This window comes from Bos indicus x Bos taurus, chromosome 9 (genome assembly GCF_003369695.1).
Source record: "Bos indicus x Bos taurus breed Angus x Brahman F1 hybrid chromosome 9, Bos_hybrid_MaternalHap_v2.0, whole genome shotgun sequence".
NCBI lineage: Eukaryota > Metazoa > Chordata > Mammalia > Artiodactyla > Bovidae > Bos > Bos indicus x Bos taurus.
In genome coordinates, this window is record NC_040084.1 from 95,046,977 (window position 1) to 95,067,944 (window position 20,968).

Here is a 20,968-nt window from a genome sequence, read left to right on the forward strand (position 1 = left end):
AGTTTCATGGACTACGGAAGTTATAAAGCAGACATGCGGGTAGCGACCTCACAAGAAGTCTTACGGGCAGAAAGTCTAGTACCAGCTACTTCCTCCAAAAAGGCAGAAGTTATCACTCTCACCAAAGCAGGATGAAGTATATCATACAGATGTCCCCCATCCAAAAAACCTGGAAAGAAGTACTCCCAGAAAACCAATCCCACCCAGTGGGTGGAGCCTCATCAGGTTTTGCTAGTAACTAATTTTTCTGCTAAACTTGAAGATGTTAAGCCTTGGATTCATCCAAGTGAAGGAGGATCCCTCCTGGCCATCAACACAATAAAGGGGAAAGCTGCTGCTGAAAGCCCTTAACAGACTTTTAACTCTTTAGAAGAAACAGGAAGAACAAACAGGATGGCTCCTAACATTAAGATAAGGGCTGCAACTGTTTGGTTGCTTGAGCAAAGTTCTCTTATCTGATCCTGGAAACTAGTTCGGACTCTCAAGATCAAGTTACTTTACCCTTTCACTATAATTACACTACTTTGGAACTGAAGTACCCATTTCTGTCACTCTCTAATTTAGATTCAGCCTTTCAGTTCAGTTCAGTTTAGTCACTCAGTCGTGTCCGACTCTTTGCGACCCCATGAATCGCAGCACTCCAGGCCTCCCTGTCCATCACCAACTCCCGGAGTTCACTCAGACTCACGTCCATCGAGTCGGTGATGCCATCCAGCCATCTCATCCTCTGTCGTCCCCTTCTCCTCCTGCCCCCATCCCTCCCAGCATCAGAGTCTTTTCCAATGAGTTAACTCTTCGCATGAGGTGGCCAAAGTACTGGAGTTTCAGCTTTAGCATCATTCCTTCCAAAGAAACCCAGGGCTGATCTCCTTCAGAATGGACTGGTTGGATCTCCTTGCAGTCCAAGGGACTCTCAAGAGTCTTCTCCAACACCACAGTTCAAAAGCATCAATTCTTCGGCGTTCAGCCTTCTTCACAGTCCAACTCTCACATCCATACATGACCACTGGAAAAACCATAGCCTTGACTAGACAAACCTTTGTTAGTAAAGTAATGTCTCTGCTTTCCAATATGCTATCTAGGTTGGTCATAACTTTCCTTCCAAGGAGTAAGTGTCTTTTAATTTCATGGCTGCAGTCACCATCTGCAGTGATTCTGGAGCCCAAAGAAATAAGGTCTGACACTGTTTCCACTGTTTCCCCATCTATTTCCCATTTTCATAACGTATGGTACTATATAGGGCCCAGACTAAGGCAGAATTTTTTGGAGTGATTGTCCCACAATCGGCTAGGGAGAGCTCATTGTGGGTGTGTGTCAACAGGACTGGATGGCAGCATCCTCTGCAGGGTCCGGGTTATAATGTGAAGTGCTGTCTGCCACTTGTGTTTCCTGTTGTGCTTTGCCCTCACACGTACCAGCCTTTTTTTTGCAGGTGGGCCCCATCCTCAAGGTTACCTCCTGCCTCTGCTAGCCCCTGACCAGAATCAGTTTGAAAGTGAAGTCGCTCAGTTGTGTCCAGCTCTTTGCCACTCCATGGACTGTAACCTACCAGGCTCCTCCATCTATGGGATTTTCTAGGCAAGAATACTGGAGTGGGTTGCCATTTCCTTCTCCAGGAGATCTTCCCAACACAGGGATTGAACCCAGGTCTCCCGCAGTGTAGGCAGACACTTTACCATCTGAGCCACCAGGGAAGTAAGATAGTTTAACCGTGCTCAAACCCACAAAAGATGTGGAATGTTACAGGAGGCCAGGTGGACCACAGAAACCATACTGAATTTGGGCACCACCCTTACTCATATTACTGTGATCTGGGGCACCTAATACTTTTTGGCGAATACTCTTTACCCGAACTGCACCCAACCAATCACTCCCCAACTGAACCAACACCTGTGGTGACTTGAGCAACACTGGCCAAAACCTAAGAGAAGAGAGAGATACTGAGGGACCTGGGGCTGGCTAAAGGGGATGAGCCAGAGAGGAATGGCCACCAAGGAATACGGTCATGGAAAAGAAAAGGGACTATTAATGCAGATAGATGGATTAACAGGGCTACTATTTCAGGAAGAAGGGACAGGTGAAGAAAGCAGCCTAGAAGACAAATGATACTCTGAGTCAATGCACAAATCAGACCTAGAAAATAATGGCAAAAATGCTAAGAACCACTTCTGCGAACGGGCTGATAGAAACACACAGCAGAGCTTACTAAGCATGCTGATTGAACCAGAAGCCAAACTGGCATCTAAGCAGTGGTCCACTATACTGGGGGGTAGAAAGTCAGAAGGCAAAGCTTTGGGAAAACCCATGCCCTCCTTGCCCCCTAGGACTATGGGATATTTTGAGCAGTAACTATAATTTCTGCCACTGTGCCGTGACGGCAGCTGTTCCCTGGATTAACAAAAAGGGGCTGTAGGCAAAGGGAAAAGGAACACTTGCCAGAGACAGCATATACAGCCCATGGGGAACCACTGGGCCCTCATGAACAAACTGTGCCCCAGATTCAGATATGCAGCTCCAGTTCTAACTGTCACTTCTTGTCATGCATACAGGCTTCTCAGGAGACAGGTCAGGTGGTCTGGTATTCCCATCTCTTTAAGAATTTTCCACAATTTGTTGTGATCCACAGAGTCAAAGGCTTTGGTGTAGTCAATGAAGCAGATTTCTTTTTTTTTTAAATTTCTTTTTCTATGATCCAGTGGATGTTAGCAATTTGATCTCTGGTTCCTCTGCCTTTTCTAAATCCAGCTTGTACATCTGGAAGTTCTCAGTTCACATACTGCTGAAGCCTAGTAGAAGGATTTTGAGAATCAACTTGCTAGCATGTGAAATGAGTACAACTGTATGGTAGTCTGAATATTCTTTGGCATTGCCCTTCTTTGGGACTGGAATGAAAACTGCTGAGTTTCAAATTTGCTGGCATATTCACTGCAGCACTTTAAAAGCATCATCTTTCAGGATTTTAAATAGCTCAGCTGGAATTTCATCACCTCTATAAGCTTTGTTTGTAATAATGCTTCCTAAGGCCTACTTGACTTCATCAAAATTGGGAAAGGTATGCCAAGGCTATTTTTAAAAGGTTAAATAAGCAGGTACATCACCCTGCTTATTTAACTTCTATGCAGAATATATCATGCGAAATGCTGGGATGGGTGACTCACAAACTGGAACAAAGATTGCAGGGAGAAATATCAACAACCTCAGATATGCAAATGATATGACTTTAATGGAAGAAAGTGAAGAGGAACTAAAGAGCCTCTTTGATGAAGGTGAAAGAGGGGAGTGAAAAAGTTGCCTTAACACTCAACGTTCAAAAAACTAAGATCATGGCACCCAGTCCCATCACTTCATGGCAAACAGAAGGGGAAAAAGTAGAAACAGTGACAGATTTTCTTGGGCTCCAAAATCACTGCAGACAGTGACTGCAACCATGAAATTAAAAGATGTTTGCTCCTTAGAAGGAAAGCTATGACAAACCTAGACAGCATATTGAAAAGCAGAGACATCACTTTGCAGACAAACATCCATCTAGTCAAAGCTATGGTTTTTCCAGGACTCATGTATGGATGTGAGACAGGAGTTGAAGTTCATTTTTTCCCCCTCTATATGAATAGCCAATAGGCCCAGCATCATTTGTTGAAAACATTTCCCTATCCTCATTGAATCGACTTTGTGCCTTGGTTGAAAATCAATTGATTAAATAAGTAGGGCCTATTTCTGTACTACACTGCATTCCACTGATCTATTTGTGTACCCTTATGTAAAATCACACAGTACTGATTACTGCAGTTTTATAATAAATCTTGGGGCTTTGCAGGTGGTGCTGGTGGTAAAGAACCTGCCTGCCAATGTAGGAGACATAAGAGACTCGGGTTCGATTACTAACTAGTTAGTAGTTAGTGATTCTGCTTCTGTAGACAAGCAGTAGTAATGATGGCATGATAACATGAATATCCCTGAATTGTACACTGTATGTGGTTAAAATGGTAAATTTTATGTGACACGTTATTTAACGCAAAGAAACAAAAAAGAAATCTTTCCCAGAAACAACATAGCCGCCTATATTTTTTTCTAAGTATTTTTCAGGTGTGTCTTTCACACTTAGGTCTTCAGTCCATTTGGAAATTGCTGTTATAAATGATGTGAAGTAGGAATCCAATTTTGTCTTCAATCTATATGGATACCACATAGCTCAGCATCATTTACTGAATACACTGTGCTTCTGTACTACTACTTGGTGGTATACTTCCATATGTATATGAGCATGTTTCTAAGCTCTCTCTTCTGTTCCACGGGTTTACTTTCCTGTCCCTAAATCAAGACCAGTAATTAAGCCAGGAGTCTTGATTATTATGGTTTTATATTGTTTTGATACCTAGAAGGCAGAGAGTTTTTCTTCAAAATTGAGTTAGGAATTCCGGGTGCTCTGTCTTTTCATAGACATATTAGGTTCAACATGTGAAGCTCCATGAAAAACCATATTCCAATTTTAATTGGAATTTCAACAAATCCGTAGATTTGGAGAAAATGGACATCTTTAGAATACTGAGTCTTCCTACCCCAAGAATATGGTGAGTGAGTGATAGTCACTCAGTTGTGTCTGACTCTCTGCAACCCCATGGACTGTAGCCCGCCAAGGCTCCTTTGTCCATGGAATTCTCCAGGCAAGAATATTGGAGTGGGTTGCCATTTCCTTCTCCAATGAATATGGCATACGGCTGCATTTACTTGGGTCTTCTTTTATGTGTTTCAATAGAGCATTATAATTTTCTCCTTAAAGGACAATGTACCTTTAGTTTGATCTATTTCCAGATACCTTCAGTTTTCAATACTGTTATGAATAGCATCTTTTTATTATTAAAATTCCCAGTTATTGCTGGTGTGTAGAAGTTACTCTTTTATTCAGAAATCTGCTTGAATTGAAGGTCATTTTTGATGACCTCCTAACAAACAAAGCCCTTCCAGTTCTTCATTATCACATCCTATCAATTAACCTTCTAGTTATCTGATTTTTAGTGTCCTTTTCCCTGCCTATATTTAAGTTGCCAGCTCACATTGTAAGTTCAATGTCTAGAATAGGGTCTGACATATACTGCACAAAATGTTTGTTGAAAAAAATGGCGATTTTAAATCTAGATGATTTGGAAAAACAAGGGAAGAAAAGCAGATTTTGAAGTGATGGTGAAGTAAGGTCTAATTCAGGTTGGGAGGAATTCTTTAGAATTCTCACAGGTCATTAACATGCAGGCATCTGGCCACCACCTGGAGCACAAGCATAGAGGTTTGATGTGATGGAACTGATGAGACAGTGAAAGAGGAGAATGCATTCAAGAAGAAAAAAAAAAGAAAGAATATATTTAGGAACAACGAGAGTTGGGGCAGATTAGAGAGAGGGAGGGAACGAGCATGAGCAGCAGCATGGAAACCAACCGGACCGGAAAGATTTGAAGCAAAGAAAGAGGGAAATAAATAAAAGAGCCAGGTTCCTAAATCACATGAACACACAATTGGAGAAGTACAATTTCACCTAAGGAACAGAAAGCAAGAAACCTCATTTCTCGACTGGTAAAAAAACAATTAGAGCTCCAATACATTGTTGTTCAGTAGCTAAGTGGAGTCCGACTCTTTGCGACCCTATGGATTGCAGCATGCCAGGCCCTTTCTGTCTTCCACTATGTCCCCGAGTTTGCTCAAGTCATATCCATTAGGTTGGGTGATGTTATCTAACCATCTCATCCTCTGTTCCCCTTCTCCTCCTGCCCCCAGTCTTTCCCAGCATCAGGATCATTTCCAATGAGTGGACTCTTCCCATCAGGTGGCCAGAGTATTAGACTACAGATTCGGGAATCTGGGCAAGGAAGTAATTTTAGAACTCTCTGGGTCTTTCCTCCGGGCTCGGAGGACCCATTAGCATTCAATCTTATTCATCCTCTCGCGTCACAGCTATAGAAGCTGTGGTCTGAAAGGTTCCGATCTGAACTGCGGATACTTGTTTCCTCCTCATTTTCACCATCCTTCCTGTGGCCGACGGTACCGGCAGGTGCTCTCTGGGCCTGGGACTGGAATTAAGAGGAGGGTGGCGACCGGGAAAGCAGAGCTGGGTTGCCGAGGCGGGGAAACAGGCCCTCACCTCACGCCCAGCGCCGGGTCAGCGGGTCAGCCAGGGGCCGCGCGCCCTCCCTGGGGCGCCCCGGCCGCGCCGCGTCGCCGCCCGCCGCACGGCCCGCAGTGCCCGGCTTCGCCGAGGCCTGCATCCGCCCCCACCCACGAGCCCAGCCCTACCTTCCTTACCTGCCGGCGCACGGAGGCGGCTACAGTCCCCTGGCAGTTCACGCAGGAGCAAGTCCGCGGGGAACCCGCCCCAGCCCACCGCTACCAGTCCCCGCCCCTCCACCAGTAGCGGGCGACACGTGACCCCGCCCTCACCTCGCCCCGCCCCGCAAGAAGCCCCGCCCACGTCCCTCCTCCTCGCCGGCGCGCCCCACCCACGAGGCCGTCGCGGTCGCTATGACGTAGGAGGCGCATGCGAATTCGGTAGTCGGTGTCTAGGCGCTGCGGGATCCGTGGGTGGAAAGGTGCGTGGCGTCGGCCCTCGGAGCCATAGGGGAGTCTGGGGTGCGTGGAAGCTCTGTGGGTTTCCAAGAAAAAAGGAGGAGAGGGAAGAGTCCCAGAAACCTGTCTTTCAGGTTGCGGGGATACAGGGTTCTGTCCTGTCTCTTTCTGACGAGGCCGGGCGGCTGCCCCGCGGCAGTTGAACTGTGAATTTCTTTTGCAGGGGGGCATTGCCCAGCGCCCAAGTGTGGAAGTTTAATAAGAGTTAATTTGGCGTGCGGTGAATGGGTTCCTTACCTTCGAGCGCACGTCATTGGGGTACATATTTTATTTGGCAATATAACACAAGATCTGGAGACTTGGATTGTTCTTTTTCTGCTGGTAGCTGCGACTTAAATCTTTTTGCTCCATCTCATCTGTAAAACGAGATGGTCGGAGCCCCCATATAATTTTTAAGGCCCCTTGCGAAGCTACCATTCTGTGACTCCTGTCTCCGAGAATTTTACTTTTTATTATACTTCTAGGTGGGAAAAAGAAATATTTTGAATAATGTACTTGTTCTAAACCTGGATTGGCCACATTGCTGTGGAGTTAGGCCCCATTACGCTTTCATTAGGATTGACTGGGGGTAGGTTTGTTTGCAAATAAGATTTGTGCATTGTTACTATCCCAAATAGACTCGTTTGAATTTTGTTAAAAGATCAGAATATCTGGATGTTTTCCTAATGTTAGCTCTATGTTTTCATAGACTTATATGTTTAGTCTTGGCATTTAATATTTTGCCTCTGTTCAGAAGTAAATCACCGAAGGATATTGAAGTTAATGCTTTTCTATTTTGTCACCTTAGGCTTTGTTAGCATTTTTAGGGTCATCAGCACCTTCTGACTGGGAAAAGATGGTCAACGTCTTGAAAGGAGTGCTTATAGAATGGTTAGTAGTTTTGATACTTATTAAGTTTTAAATCCGCACATTGAGTCTTGATTTGCATGTGTACTGTTTCCAAAATCCATTTTGTTTTGTTCTTAAGATCTGAATGAATCAAGTCTTTCAGCTTTCTCAACTTCATTTTTCTTGCTTAGTAACTAGTGGGACAAATTTTGTTGCTAAGTTTCTTCCTAGTGCCAGTTTTCAGCATCTCTGTTGAATTGATGTAATTGGCGTTATTTCCAACAAATTGTGGTCAGTGGCAGGCAGCATATATGTTAAATTAACCCTCTTTAGGGGAACAGTGATTGTATTTTCAAGTCATCGGTGATTAACTAGAATTTTAGGGCCTGCCAAAGTCACACAAACTTTGGTCTTTAAAAAAGAGAAAAAAACAGGAGAGCCAGTTGGAGGTTTCTTAAAATAGGCACACATTCCAAAGGCGAAACTAAAAGCTGTGGGCAGTTAGCTCCTTAGAGCTAAAGTAGGGCTCAATTATCCCCAGTTTGAAAATCTGAACTGCTGGACCAGTCTTGCTCAGTCTCCACTTTTTTTTTTTTAAGCCCCACCAAATAATTCTGTTTCATCTGGGAATCCTGCCCTGATTGTCTGAAAATACTACTGTCTACATTTCTTTACCTCTAATGTGAGCCATCATATGGATGATGATACTGTTTCTGTGGTGGCAGCGTTCAGGGAGGAGCAAGACCAAACCCTCGGATATTCTGACATTTCAAGCAGCACCATCCAGTAGAAATACAACATGAGCCCCATATTTAGTCTTAAAGTTTCTAGTAGCCACACTGAAAAGTAAAATGAAACAAGTGCAATTTATTTAACTCAGTATAGCTGAAGTATTTCATCAGGTACAAAATCCTCAAAGTTCATACTAACACTTCAGGATTGTATTAAGTCTTTTTCCATGCTGCTGCTGCTAGGTTGCATCAGTCGTGTCCGACTCTGTGCGACCCCATAGACTGTAGCCCATTTCCATAGTAGAGCTTCAAAATCCACTGTCTTCTGTACTCTTATAGCTAGTCACAGGCTAGCCATATTTCAAGTGCTCAGTAGTGATGTGTGACTAGTGGGCTGCTTTATGGATAGTGCAGATTTAGCTTGAGTGGAGACCCCAAAGATAATTAAGAAAACAGCCAGTGAAGTGGAAGGGAACCTAAGGGAACGTTTCACGAAAGCAAGTAGGCTGTGTTAAGTGGTGGTGAGAGGTTGAGTAAGATGAAGACACTGGAGGTCATTGATTTTTTTCTTTTTTTTTTTAATCAGAGCTCCAATAATTTAGTGGAAAGGTGGGATAGATACTTCAGAAAGGGGAAGGGAGGAAAGGAAGTGAGACTGTTTGTCTTAATAATGAACAAGTGAAGTCGCTCAGTTGTGTCTGACTCTGCAACCCCATGGACTGCAGCACCCCAGGCTCCCCCTCCATGGGATTTCCCAGGCAAGAATACTGGAGTGGGTTGCCATTTCCTTTGCCAGGGGCTCTTCCTGACCCTGGGATGGAACCCAGTTCTCCCGCATTGCAGGCAGATTCTTTACCATCTGAGCCACCTGGGAAGCAAAGGGATAGAGAAATGGGTTGGTCACAGAGGAAGGATTGGTTAAGATACTCTGCTGCTTGTTACTCTCACTATTTTAACGTGAGAGACTAGAATGTTTGGTGATGGAAGTAAATGCTAGAAATGAGGGAAACGTTCACTTGGGAAAGCCAAGGGATGGATCTAGATCCCAGAATTCCAAGCATACTTCGTGGTTGTCTTTTGGAAAACACTTCTGAGCTACTTGTTTTTTATTTTTCTTATTACTTTGTCATAGCTAATAAAAACATTTTTCTGGTTGGTCTTTTAATGTTATTTTTTTTAACACAGAGGATCCACACACACATTGTCAGCTGTTTTTCCCTTTTATTTTTTCCAATTCTTCCAAATTTAATCTTCCTTCTGGATTTGATTGGTATTTACCTCTCTCCTAGGGTCTTCATATTTTTCTTTTAATTAATATTTCGTATTTCATTCATCTGGAATTTATTGAGAGGAGGGGCAAATTAAATTAGCTGTCTTTTTTTTTTTTTTTTTGGTCGATAGCTGAATAATTGTCCAACATTTATTTCCTTCCCTCATGATGTGTGATGGCTCTTTTATCACATAGTCTTTCTGTCCTTGCTACGCTCCCTAATCCCATCCCATATCCATTTTTTGTCATTCTTACCTATTCAAGAATAACCTGGGAATAATTTAGTTTGTTTCCAAAATAGTCCTTTTGGAATGATGGTTTGAATTGTATTACACACATGCGTATATATTTTTTAGTGATAGCTGGGAAGCATTTTAAAGAGCAAAACTTTGGGTGACTCATTAAAGTTTTGGTGGTAGGCTTTCAGTTTTAGCCCTAAGAACAGAGAGCGCAAGTTTGTAAGAGGAACTGAGGTACTTTTTCCTGACGGGGCAAGCTCCCACTGGTTTGCTTGTGACCAGCCTCGAAATTGTCCCTGGGCACTAGTGGCCTTCTGCCACCTTGTTTTTCCATGTATTGCCCAGATGAGCAGCACCAGCACCATCTGGAGCTTGTTAGAAATGAAAATTTTCAGACCTCACCCCAAATCTCCTAAGTCAGAACTGTGCATACAAAAGGATTTTAACACAGTGCACTTAATCAGCTGAAGTTTGGTAATCAGTTTTGCAGTGGAGAATTGTCTTGCCCCAAGATTAGATTTTATTTTTCAGAGGGATGCTATCCTAGCAGGGGCTTCCCTGGTGGCTCAGTGGTAAAGAACCTGCCTGCCAGTGCAGGAAACCCAGCAGACCCGGCCGAGTTTGATCCCTGGGTCAGGAAGATCTGGAGTAGAAAATGGCAACCCACTCCAATGTTCTTGCCTGAAAAATTCCGTGGACAGAGGAGCCTGGCAGTCCATAGTTCATGGGGTCACAAGAGTCAGACACAACTTAATGACTAGGCAATAACAACTATCCTTGCAAAACTTAATTTTTCCCTTCATGGTGAAATCTGAAGTGTAGCCTGAACAATTTTTCACAAGGGCAGCTGTCTTCCCAAAGATTGAGATCTTTCAAGAAGGCTCCAGATCTAAGCGATAATAGAGTCGTAAAGGGCATGGCCAGGGCCAGTGGCCCTCCTTCATGAGTAGGTGCACCTGTGGGGATGGTGGTACCTGAACGAGTCCTTCAGTCCCCTCATGTCTATACTTGATGCCAAAGGGAAGACTGTTGATAATACAACAGCAGCTGTATACTTCTGTTTATCATCTCATAATATTCATAGATGGTATGAAGCATTTAGGTGAATTGGAGTACAGATCTCCATTAAAAAAATAAACAGTGTATAACGTTGGCCATTTAGTCCCAACTGTCAGTGAATTGAAAAATTGAAAAGTACATGAATATAATAAGATTCTTTCTTCCCAACGCTTATCAATACCAGAGTCTAAAGATTTTCATATTTTTTTGTCAAAATGAGGTTGGTGGAAACTTCCTGTTTTTTGGGATCCACCTCTTGTCATTGACTGCCAGCCTCACACCAAGAGTTTCCCTAGTGGAGCCAACCACAGCAGTTACTGAAGCAAGCCACATATGCTCAGCACATGTCTGCGTCCGATTCCAGGTGCTCGAGCAGACCTCTGGTGTGATACTTAATCACAGTTGGTTTGGCAAGGGCTTCAGCAAGGAAGATTTGTAGTACAGGTGCAAGTTCCAACCAGTTCACAGCACGAGAGCAAAGAATCTGGAGAAATAGGTAGTATTAGACCAGTCTTGTCCTTACACTTTTGGCTTCCAAACCTGCATTCTATTTGAAAAGCACATCAGAACTAAGGCCAAGCCAGTCTAACCACTGTCCTATTCTTTCACAGTATTTATAGTATCTTTTGTGAGCCTTTGCTTTGTATTCTTAGCAAGGCCACATTACATTCACCGAAGTTTCTTGGGCACCCAGAACAATGCCTGAGATATATAGAGAGAGAGCGCTACTTAGTAAATATTTGTTTATTGAAGGAATTTTGGTAATAAAATTGAGTCAAGGGGTATAGTTTCACTTTAAATTCCAGACGATTAGTGTTCCTTTGGAGCTTGTATGCCACGACAGTGAACTAGAGTGGGTCTCGATAGATTGAATTCAAGTTTCAGTACAGAAAAGGGTTGCACAATAGGCCTCCTGTTTGGCTTTTTTTTTCTTTTAATTGGAGTACAGTTGATTTACAATGTTAATTTGAGGTTTACTGCAGAGTGATTTAGTTATACACAAAATTACTTTCTCTATGACCATATTAATTCATCAGAAAAAAATAAAACAGGATGACTGGTGATTTTGTACTAGGTGAAGTTAAGCTGAAACGTTAATTTGACTTAAAGGCAATTAAAAAAAAACAAGACTTAGTAATACGTAATGCACGTGTAGTAGGAGATGGCTAAAATGGCAAGGGTAGTCTGCAAATGGCAGAAATTTTGAAAACACTGACCTACTGGTTAAAAACACAGATGTGAGTCCCTGGCACTTCTTGGTTTCAGTTTGTTCAACTTTTATTCAATGGAAAGTATGCAGATGTATTTTATTTGTAAAATTTCTGGAGATGAAAGTCTTCAGAACCACTTCACCCTTGCTGTCTCTAATCCCAGTAGCTAGTCAATTGTGTGTCTTCTGTGAATGCACTGCACTCAGTAACAAGACAACGTATCAATTCGGACAGCAGTATTTATAACGTCCTTAGTTCTCCTCATTGTTCCAATTAGACCCACAGTTTATTTTAAAGGGTTAACAAAAAACTATTGTATGGCTTGCCACCTAAAGTGTATCTTTTTAAGAAGCCTCTGAATGTGTGCTTTTTGTAGGAGATACTAAGATTCCTGTGGGGTCTAAGGCAGTTCAGGACAGGAAAGGCCGTGGGGGTGAAGTGGGCACCAGAGTCACCAAGAGAGAGACAGGCATGTCCCTCCTCGCAGGGACGTGAGGGAGCAGCCTGGGTGCAGAGCGCTGAGGCCAAGGGGTGGTTTCTGTCTCCCCTTAAACTGCCCTCCTTCCTTTCTCCACCTCTCCCCACCCCCAAACCCCCATTTACGTGTATAGGCTTGGAGCAATTGAGACAGTAGCTGAGATTTCAAAGAGTGTGAGCAGGAAGACAGAAGTTGTAGAGAAGCTGAAGCTTTGGTTTCCCCGTCCTGTGGGCCTTCCCATTTTCATTTCTGTAAAATCTGAAAGAACCCTGTTCAGCTGCTTCGTTACTGCCAGATTCTTTCTAGAATTATTCTTTAAACTCTTTTTTTTTTTTTTTTTTAATATTTCACAGCCTGGGTATGATTGGTAAGATGATTGGATGATTGGTATGATTGTCTACTTCAGTGAGATTTCTCAATTCAGGGTGGTGTTGCTTTACAAAAATTTCTTACTTAAATTTTTATTCTGTGTAACTGCCAAAATTAGGGAGTTACTGCAGGTGTAAATTTAACATCCTCAGTATCTGATTAAATCTGTGACCATCACATTGCCTCTCTTTGTATTTATAGAAGACCCTGTTGTTTCTCCCATCCTGCATGGGCAGTGATGGGACCAGATGCCGTGATCTTAGTTGTCTGAATGTTGAGTTTTAAGCCAACTTTTTCACTCTTCTCTTTCATGTTATTATCAGCCTTGAGACTCTCATTCCTAGGCCCTCAGTCACCCAAAACGCCACAGATTTCCAGGTCATCCTCATTCATTTTACATTCACTACCTTATGGCTCTGTTCATCGGCACTTAAATTCTACCTCCCCCTCACCCCTAGCCCATCCTTTCCACTTTGGCCTCTAGAACCTAGTGAAAGCAGGAACCCCCTGGATCCCAGCTTCTTCTCTCAACTTTCCATCTTTCTTCTCCCCCAATTCCCCTTTTTGTTGTTGTTATAATAAAACCTAGCTTTCCCCTGAGCCCACTCTGTTGACCTTTTTTCTCTAATATATCTTGTACCTTTGGGCCAAGAAATAGGATGGGTATCTATCTTCTTTGACTGTGTGGATCACAATAAACTGTGGAAAATTCTGAAAGATGGGCATACCAGACCACATGACCTGCCTCTTGAGAAACCTGTATGCAGGTCAGGAAGCAACAGTTAGAACTGGACATGGAACAACAGACTGGTTCCAAATAGGAAAAGGAGTACATCAAGGCTGTATATTTGACACCCTGCTTATTTAACTTATATGCAGAGTACATCATGAGAAATGGTGGGCTGGATGAAGCACAAGCTGGAATCAAGATTGGTGGGAGAAATATCAATAACCTCAGATATGCAGATGACACCACCCTTATGGCAGAAAGTGAAGAAGAACTAAAGAGCCTCTTGATGAAAGTGAAAGAAGAGAGTGAAAAGGTTGGCTTAAAGCTCAACATTCAGAAAACTAAGATCATGGCATCCGGTCCCATCACTTCATGGCAAATAGATGGGGAAACAGTGGCTGACTGTATTTTTCTGGGCTCCAAAATCACTGCAGATGGTGATTGCAGCCCTGAAATTAAAAGATGCTTACTCCTTGGAAGAAAAGTTATGACCAGCCTAGACAGCATATTAAAAAGCAGAGACATTACTTTGCCAACAAAGGTCCGTCTTACCGGGGTCCAGCCCCGGTTGGATCCAGGGATTCCCTCAGGATGACGGCGTTGGCGAAAAGGATAGAAATAGAGAAAGAGATAAGGAAAGAATTTTGCAGTTAAGAAAATAGAGGCGAGAAAAGAGGCTGATATTCCTTGGTTTACGCAGAAAGCCAATAAAGCCCCAGCACGGGACTTGCTCTGTTCATGTAGGCCGCAGGCACCCTCTCGAATCACTGAAGGTGCCCCACCTTAGGCACCTTCTCTAGTGGGTCTTATAAGCCTAGGCAGGAAAGTGAACTCAGAGAGCCCCTGCACTCCAGGGGATCAGCCTGAAAAGGAAAAGGAAAGAGAAGGAAACAAGAAAGAACCACACGGGGAGACCAAGCTTTGAGCAAGGCCCGTAGCTTTATTTTCAAAGGGAGCTTATGTACCTTAAGTTGTGCATAGAGGATAATAGGGGGTGTGAAATCATGCAAAGTCAGCAGTCCTTGATCCTTATCGAGACCAGGCTTTCTTTTCTGCAAACTTATTGTATACAAATGGCTTAGGTGGTTTACATCATCTTCTGGCCAGAAGGCCTGTTAACATTTTATGACTCTGATAAAGGTTTGTCAACCATAAGACTTACTTTCTCTAAGAGTAATTATTTTAAAGTTTGGCGCCATCCTCCGAAGGTATTAGATAAAGTTGCATTCCTATAGGGCAGAGGTGCAGTGGGTTTACAACAAGGAAAGAATTTATTACCTTAAGGGTCTAAAGTTGTTAGCACCAAGGCCACTACTTATTTTTTCTACATACCAACTATATTAATTAATACACTTCCAAGGATACAATACAGGGGATGTGGAAACTTGGCAGCAAGCATTGGCTCAACAAGGAAATCTTCTACTAGTTCTATTATGACAATTTCTAACTCCCTGAGAGGCTCTATACTATTTGAATATACTATTTGAATATCTTAAGCCTCCCATGCCTATCGAAGTTGGGAGACGTATGCGTAGCTGTAGGAGTCCGGGTAAACCTGTCAGGCAAGTTAGAGAGCCATCTGAGGGGTTTGGATTTAAACACTCCTATTATGCCCAGGAGGCTAATTAGCTAGAGCTCTAAGTTGATTTCCTTCAGAGAAAAAGTGGTAGGGGATAGCCCCTCGTTAATGTCAGAGGAGTTGGTGAAAGTTGTAAAATAGTAAAACAGATTCTGGTTTTGGGGTAGATGCTCAGGCAGGTCCAGGGAGGGCCCCTTGAGTCCTGACTCGCCTTTGCATATCAGGCCTCTCTGCATGACCTTTGTCATGGGTGGAAACTCCCGTGCTGGCTCCCGGCATGTCTAGTCAAGGCTATGGTTTTTCCAGTGGTCATGTATGGATGTGAGAGTTGGACTGTGAAGAAGGCTGAGTGCCGAAGAATTGATGCTTTTGAACTGTGGTGTTGGAGAAGACTCTTGAGAGTCCCTTGGACTGCAAGGAGATACAACCAGTCCATTCTGAAGGAGATGAGCCCTGGGTGTTCTTTGGGAGGACTGATGTTGAAGCTGAAACTCTGGTACTTTGGCCACCTGATGCGAAGAGCTGACTCATTTGAAAAGACCCTGATGTTGGGAAAGATTGAGGGTAGGAGGAGAAGGGGACGGCAGAGGATGAGATGGTTGGATGGCATCACCGACTTGATGGACATGGGTTTGGGTGGACTCTGGGAGTTGGTGACGGATAGGGAGGCCTGGCGGGCTGCGGTTCATGGGGTTGCAAAAAGTCGGACACAACTGAGTGACTGAACTGACTGACTGCCTTCTTTATTATTGCCACTTCCAGAAATCCTCCACCCTGTCCAGGAAAACCCCCGGTTCCCAATCTGATGAACCCACCCAGTAATTCTCTCTTGTAATCATCTACAAACACCCCAGTCTTTGCTTGAAGGTTTTTCTTCGAAGGCGACCTGTCACTCTTCAGGAGCACTCCATAGATTCTTAAGTGATTTCATGTGTGTAGTCCTTTCAGTCCCCTGATGACCTCTCAGCTTTTTGACCTCCTTTTCCAATGAGCTTTCCTTGCCCTGCTGTCGCCATTCATTTGCATTGTCACACCTACCAGTATTGTGGTCTTGTCAAAATCTCTGTTTCAGGCACCCACCTCTGACCACCACCTCCTCTTTCCAGTTCATGCCCTCTAATACCCTAGTTTAGAGTTAATAGTTTCTTTTGGAGAAGGAAATGGTAGCCCACTCCAGTGTTCTTGCCTGGAGAATCCCATGAACAGAGGAACCTGGTGGGCTTCAGTGTATGGGGTTGCAAAGAGTCAGACATGACTAAGCAGCTAACACAGTTCCTTGGGACCTCCCTGGTGGCTCCTTTGATTCTCCCAGACCTGCAGATCCCCCCAGCTCTTCCCTGTCCTGCACGGTCCCCACACCCTCGCTTCCATCAGTGTACTCGTCCTCTTAAAGACCCTCAACTCCCTTGGCCCTCTCCCAGTCACATTCACCAGGTCCGGTTCAGTCTAGCCCTCCCGCTGTTGTGAACCTTTACTTCCACAGCTCTAGATGGCTGGAGAGCATACTGATCGGTCTCACTTTAAATTCATGACTGTTACTAAACTCACGACTTAAATAAATGTAGCCTGCAAGTTCCTAAGTTTTCATTTGTTCTCCCAGTTTCCCAGTCAAGCTGTTGTATTTCATCAAATTAAGAGTCCACCAGTTTTAAAATTTAGCAGTATGTTATGTCCCTCTTAAGAAAAAACACATACCATTAAATCGAGTCCCATCCCAGTTTGGGAGATAATTCAAATCTTGGAATGAATGGAATGTGGTATTTCACCTTCTCTTATGGCAAAAACCACCCCTGTCCTCACCTCAGCTGGTCAATTTGTTTCTTGTTTAATTGAGAAAATGGAAGCAGTCAGAACATCCGCGAGTCTTTTATCACATGGACCTGGGCCCATACACTCTTCCTGCCGTGACGCTGTGAGTGATATCCTTCTTCTCCAACTCCCGCTTGATTTTCCTGCTCTTTGTAGCAGAATTTCTCAGAAGATACATCTCTGTTCACCTTTCTCTGATTTCTTTCCTCTCAGTCTAGAAACCACTCCAGTCAGATTCTTTGCTGTGTCCTCATCGTCTTGAAACTGCTCTTGTGTGGTCAGTTTTCAGTCCTTATCTCGCTATTCCTGTTAACAGCGTTTGACCCGGTTGATCTCTGCGTCTTCCTGGATATCCTTTGTTAACGTAACTTGTAAATACGCTTCAGATTTTCTTCCGACCTCAGTGGTCACGTTATAGTCTGTTTTGCTGGTTCCTCCTTTCCTTCCTAACCTTTTGGGGTTGGGCTGTCCAGGGCTTGGTGCCTGGACTGTCCTCTCTAGCTCTGCTCCCTCCTTGGTCACGGCTCTAAATGCCATCTAGACACTGCTGACTGACTGAGTCCTTGTTCTTGACTTCACTGCTGAAATGCAGAATTGTATATCTGGCTTCCTGCTCAACCGCTTCACGCGGGCGACATCTCAAAGGTAACATGCCTGAAACTGGACTCCTGATCTTACCTGCTTACTTGTCCTTCCGTGTTCCTCCTCATCTCAGTGCAAGACTGCTTCATCTCTCTATTATCTCAGGCCAAAAGTCTTGGCATCTCCTTAATTCCTCTCAAAGTTCGAGTCCAGTCTCAGCAGGTTATGTTGGCTTTACATTCGGCATGTGTCTAGCAGTCAGCCACTGCCCAAGCTCGTTTTTACCACCGAGGTCCAGATTGTTGTGTCTTGTCTGGATTACCGCGGTCACCTTCTGAGTCTCCCTCCTTCCAGCCTTGCCTCCACCGTCCACCAGTCTTTTCTCAGCCCTGCAGTCAGTATGATCCTTAACATTTAAAAGTCAGGTCAGTTTGTAAGTTAAATCAGGATAAAGCTCTGACCTCATCTGGTGCTGCTCCCCCCCAACCCCCGGCTGCCCCCTCCAGCTCTGTGGCCTTGCTGTTGGCTCTGCCTGGGCAGCTCTGCATCGCGTCACCCCATGGTTCGCTCCCTGCCTCCTTCTGACGTTTGTTCAGATACCACCTGCTCAGTAAGGCCTTCCCTGAGGCCCCTTCTTAAACTTCCAAGATCACGTCACTGTCGTCACTGCCATTTCTCACTCCGATTCCTTGGTTTTTGTGCGTTTGTCATAGTGTTACCACTAGACTGTAAGCTCCGCAATAGAAAGGGTTCTGAATTATTGTTTGCTTCACTGCTGGATCCCCCGGACCACAATAGCACTGGACACATGTTGGGTATTCAGTAAGTTTTCACTGAATGAGGGAATAAAACTTAAAATAGCATATTTGCTACTTCTGAGCAAATCAGTACCCCACATTAGTATGGTCATTCTGATACAGCAACTATAGAACTTAACTGAATTTTGCCAAACTTAAGTGGGTAAATATAACCTTGGTATTCTGAACCTAAGGTAACAAACAGACTAGGAGCTAAATTTAAAATCTGTGTTGTTTCTGACATGGGCAGGCCTGCTTATTTATTCACATAATTTTAGAGCATAGTAAATTGTTAATAAAATTATTTGGAAGGTAAGTTGTTGAAAGTAATTAAGACAGCCGTTTTTTCAGGAAGAGTTGACTTTATTCATAGTTAATATGCCATGCACCATACTCATTTAGTAATTGAAATCCATTACCTATTAGCTTCACATATACCTATGCTGCTGCTAAGTCAATTCAGTTGTGTCCAACTCTGTGCGACCCCATAGATGGCAGCCCACCAGGCTCCCCTGTCCCTGGGATTCTCCAGGGAGGAACACTGGAATGGGTTGCCATTTCCTTCTCCAATGCATGAAAGTGAAAAGTGAAAGGGAAGTCGCTCAGTCGTGTCCGACTCTTGGCAACCCCCTGGACTGCAGCCTACCAGGCTCCTCCGTCCATGGGATTTTCCAGGCAAGAGTACTGGAGTGGGGTGCCATCACCTTCTCCGACATATACCTATGCTTGTACTTAAAAGCAATAAGATGTATACAGTTTTTACTAAATTACACTGACCTCTTTGAATTAAATAGGTATTTTTGCAATTGATGTTGACATCCCTCAAAAAAAAACGAAAGATTGTGTGAGATTATGCTTTCTCTAAGAATTAAAAAAAAACCTGTATATAACCGGACATAATTTTATATTCATCTTTTGCTAAACACATTATTGTATATTATGTCCTTTGTTGTGATTCAGGTTTTTATAAAAAGCATTTCTATAAATCCAAAAAATTTTATCTCTTTGCCTTAAGACTATCCTGTTTATTCCAAGCTAAAAATCACAAATAGAGTTGAATTTAGCTCTTTTTTTGAGCTCAGTATGTTCAAAAATATTTGGTTAGAATTTCCTTTAAAGATTCTAAGTGATAGTTCAGACTTAACGAGGTTCAGAATTAAAGAAGAGAAAAATAGTTGAATAATTATCAGCCAGACATTGTCTTTGACATTTTTAAAATCAGTCAACAGGGCCGTGCTTTGGGTCCCTGTTAACTACAGAGTTGTGACTGTTGCTTTACTTTTACACTTGTCGCTGACAGATTATTATTTAAAATCTCATCTTCGGCCTCTTCTAAACTTCCACCAACTGTTCTCAATGAAGCTGCATCTGTGAATCGTCAGCCCTTGGGGCAGAGAAGAGAGGGGAGGGGTGGGGAACACTTGACAACTTTTGAAATTGTCCTCAAACAGTCTGTGCTCAGTCTTCATTGTTCAGGTCGCTGGCACACCTAGACAGCAAGGTGTCGCCTTGTCACATGTTCTATCTCGACAGTGACCCTGCCGCGAAGCAGTTGCTGCTGTACTTGTCTCATCACGTGTTTTATCTCGACAGTGACCCTGCCATGAAGCAGTTTCTGCTGTACTTGGACGAGTCAAACGCCCTCGGGAAGAAGTTCATCATTCAGGACATTGATGACACCCATGTCTTTGTGATAGCAGAGTTGGTTAATGTCCTCCAGGAGCGAGTAGGCGAATTAATGGACCAGAATGCCTTTTCTCTTACCCAGAAGTGAAAATATTAGCTACTGACCCCTTGGGAATTAAAAGTAACAAGTGTGAGAGTCTGCCACCATCCTATGTCTTATGTGACCGGTTTGGTTTACAGAATTGCTTAGAAGCTTTTCATGGGAAAGACAGGGGTATCATTCGTTCATAAAAAAGCCCTGAACTGACTTTCTTGTGCTATTCCCACCCCCACCCCCCGCCCCCAGTATATATACCCTAGAATTAAAAAAATTTAGCTGTTGGGTATAATTTGGCTTTTATTTACCTTTATTAAACCATAATGTGAGAGACCTGGGTTTGATCCCTGGGTTGGGAAGATTCCCTGGAGAAGGCAATGGCAACCCACTCCAGTACTCTTGCCTTGAAAATCCCATGGGTGGAGGAGCTTGGTGCAGGCTACTATCCATGGGGTCGCAAAGAGTTGGGCATGACTGAGCGACTTCACTTTCACTTTAAAACCATAAATGTAATTGGTTTTCCTACCTTTTCATGCCAATTTATTCCATTAAAAATAGAATGAAATATGCTTTTAAATCCTCAATCTAATAGTCTAGATACTTATTTTTCTTGTTCCTATTAGTAATGGGGGTTTGATAGAGAAGGTATCGTTTGTTTTGTTTCAACTAGATCAATATGCCAGGGTGGGAACTTTGGTAATATTTGTGCTTTACAAATAATATCTGCATACCAGCCAGCTCTATTGGTGAAGAAGATATGGAAGAGAACCATGTAACATTACCCAAAAATTCAGTTTTTAAAAGCACCAAGGATTAGAAACAACCAAATGGAAAAGGTGTGTGCTGCTTTGCAGCTTTCATCATTCCTTATTTAGACTTTGTCACATTTTCTTATTAAGGCAAGTGTTCTTTTATTAAGAAGTCAGTTTTACTTGGGACTTATTCCCTATGACA

The 20,968-nt window shown here is 43.4% G+C and overlaps 2 protein-coding genes across 3 annotated transcripts in view; one reads left to right on the forward strand and one right to left on the reverse strand.

Moving 5' to 3' along the window:
* Positions 1–6,407, reverse strand: part of SERAC1 (serine active site containing 1) — a 54,256-nt gene extending 47,849 nt beyond the window's left edge. The window contains exon 1 of one of the 2 annotated variants that reach the window (XM_027551941.1): positions 6,289–6,407. The gene's annotated coding sequence lies outside the window, so the exon portion shown is untranslated. The remainder of the gene's footprint in view (positions 1–6,288) is intronic. The other variant, XM_027551942.1, reaches the window with a different exon arrangement.
* A 73-nt stretch (positions 6,408–6,480) lies between these two features.
* Positions 6,481–20,598, forward strand: GTF2H5 (general transcription factor IIH subunit 5). The gene is made up of 3 exons (XM_027551943.1): positions 6,481–6,572; positions 7,397–7,479; positions 19,885–20,598. Exons 2-3 carry the CDS (start codon positions 7,445–7,447, stop codon positions 20,063–20,065), a joined length of 216 nt encoding a protein of 71 aa, XP_027407744.1. The 5' UTR covers positions 6,481–6,572; positions 7,397–7,444; the 3' UTR covers positions 20,066–20,598.
* The last annotated feature ends 370 nt before the right edge of the window (positions 20,599–20,968 follow it).